At 44.3% G+C, this 1401-nt stretch overlaps 1 protein-coding gene across 1 annotated transcript in view; it reads left to right on the top strand.

Moving 5' to 3' along the window:
- Positions 1-1161, top strand: part of LOC127751599 (NFX1-type zinc finger-containing protein 1 homolog) — a 6659-nt gene extending 5498 nt beyond the window's left edge. Inside the window, exons 2-3 of the mRNA XM_052275378.1 lie at positions 5-184; positions 739-1161. Of these exons, the coding sequence (XP_052131338.1) occupies positions 5-184; positions 739-854 (296 nt within the window). The 3' untranslated portion in view covers positions 855-1161. The remainder of the gene's footprint in view (positions 1-4; positions 185-738) is intronic.
- Positions 1162-1401: the final 240 nt, after the last annotated feature.

Raw genomic sequence — 1401 nt, 5'->3', positions numbered from 1 at the left:
TCAGTGTTCCTGGAGCCCGCCATCGACAGGATCGAAAATGAGTACGCCCAAGCAGACAACGTGTACAGAGAATGGAAACTGGTGGAAGACCAGAATGTCATGTCCACTTGCCTTGTGGTCGGAATGACCACTTCGTGCGCTGCTTCGCGCCAGACAATTTTGAAGAACCTCAAGCCCAGCGTTGGTAAGGTTTTGCCTGAATTTTAAATGGGTACAACTCTTGTCTCCACTTCACAAATTGAGCATCGGAAAAGCATGTCTTCCTTGCCTCTCATGTACAATCATTTTGATTCGAAAGGAACTGAAAGCGTTGTTCAGGTAAAATCAAAATGGAAATGCAAGCACTCAAGACCAACAAGCACGGAGTTCGTGGTGGCTCCGTACGCTCCGTATAAAACCGTGTGTGTAGGTCTCAAGTGTCGACTCTTATTCCGTTCCTGATTTTTTCCCCCTTCGTCAGCATTTTTCTTGATCAAAAACCTTCGTAATTTACTGACGCCATTGTTTTCATCAATAATACGAAATAATTCTTGTTAGCATGGTATTTGCTTGTTTTATCAGTAAGTAACTTAGGAAAATACACAGGCTAAGTGACAGATTGATTAGTCAGTGATACTGCTGCGCCAAAACGTTGGTATTTACTTAAAAATGAGTCAGTCGTTGTGAGAGTGTTTAGGACTCCCGTTGTTATAGCCTTAATTCTCTGTCTGTAACGTGTAATTTGCCTTATTTTTGCAGTCATTGTGGAGGAAGCAGCAGAAGTGCTAGAAGCACATGTTGTCGTGTCGTTAACTGGTGATGTAGAGCATTTGATTATGATTGGTGAGTATCGCAAAATAACCTCTAAACCCTAAACTAGGCAATCCTTCCGTGGGGGATAGTCAGATGCCGATGCCCTATCTTCGGACTAGTGCTCTTATTTCTGGCAATTTGCAGAGAAATGCTAAAATTGTCGTTTGTAGTGAGATTTTGGATTCGATATTGTGAGAACGTTCAGAACCAACAGTTCCCAAGTCACTCCAACTCGATGGCCGGATCGGGTCGGATACGCTGTCAAAGCGAGTCAGATTTCTCGGAGAAATGTAAGGGAAGTGCTGGACCAGCAAACGAGAACGACATATTGAAGGCTCGGCAATGATGGGCGGGTTGGTTGGGTCAGCGCGTACCTCTTCCTGCTTAAGTTACATGTGCTTTCTTGTAACAAAACTCCGATGTACTTCTTCGTAAATCGGGCTGGGGTTGTACCTATACTACGTATGACCACTTTCTGGCTACTTTTTGCCCCCCTCCCCCTCCGTGACCTGCCTAACCTATCCTCGCCCATATTATAAGGATAAAACTTAGTACTTAGCCCCCCTCCCCCCAGTTTTTACCGTGTATTGCATTATTGGCAATAGAATT

Source organism: Frankliniella occidentalis, unplaced genomic scaffold (assembly GCF_000697945.3).
Source record: "Frankliniella occidentalis isolate FOCC.00 unplaced genomic scaffold, Focc_3.1 Scaffold599, whole genome shotgun sequence".
NCBI lineage: Eukaryota > Metazoa > Arthropoda > Insecta > Thysanoptera > Thripidae > Frankliniella > Frankliniella occidentalis.
The sequence above is the reverse complement of the archived record's forward strand: the minus strand, read 5'-3'. Positions and strand labels throughout refer to the sequence as shown.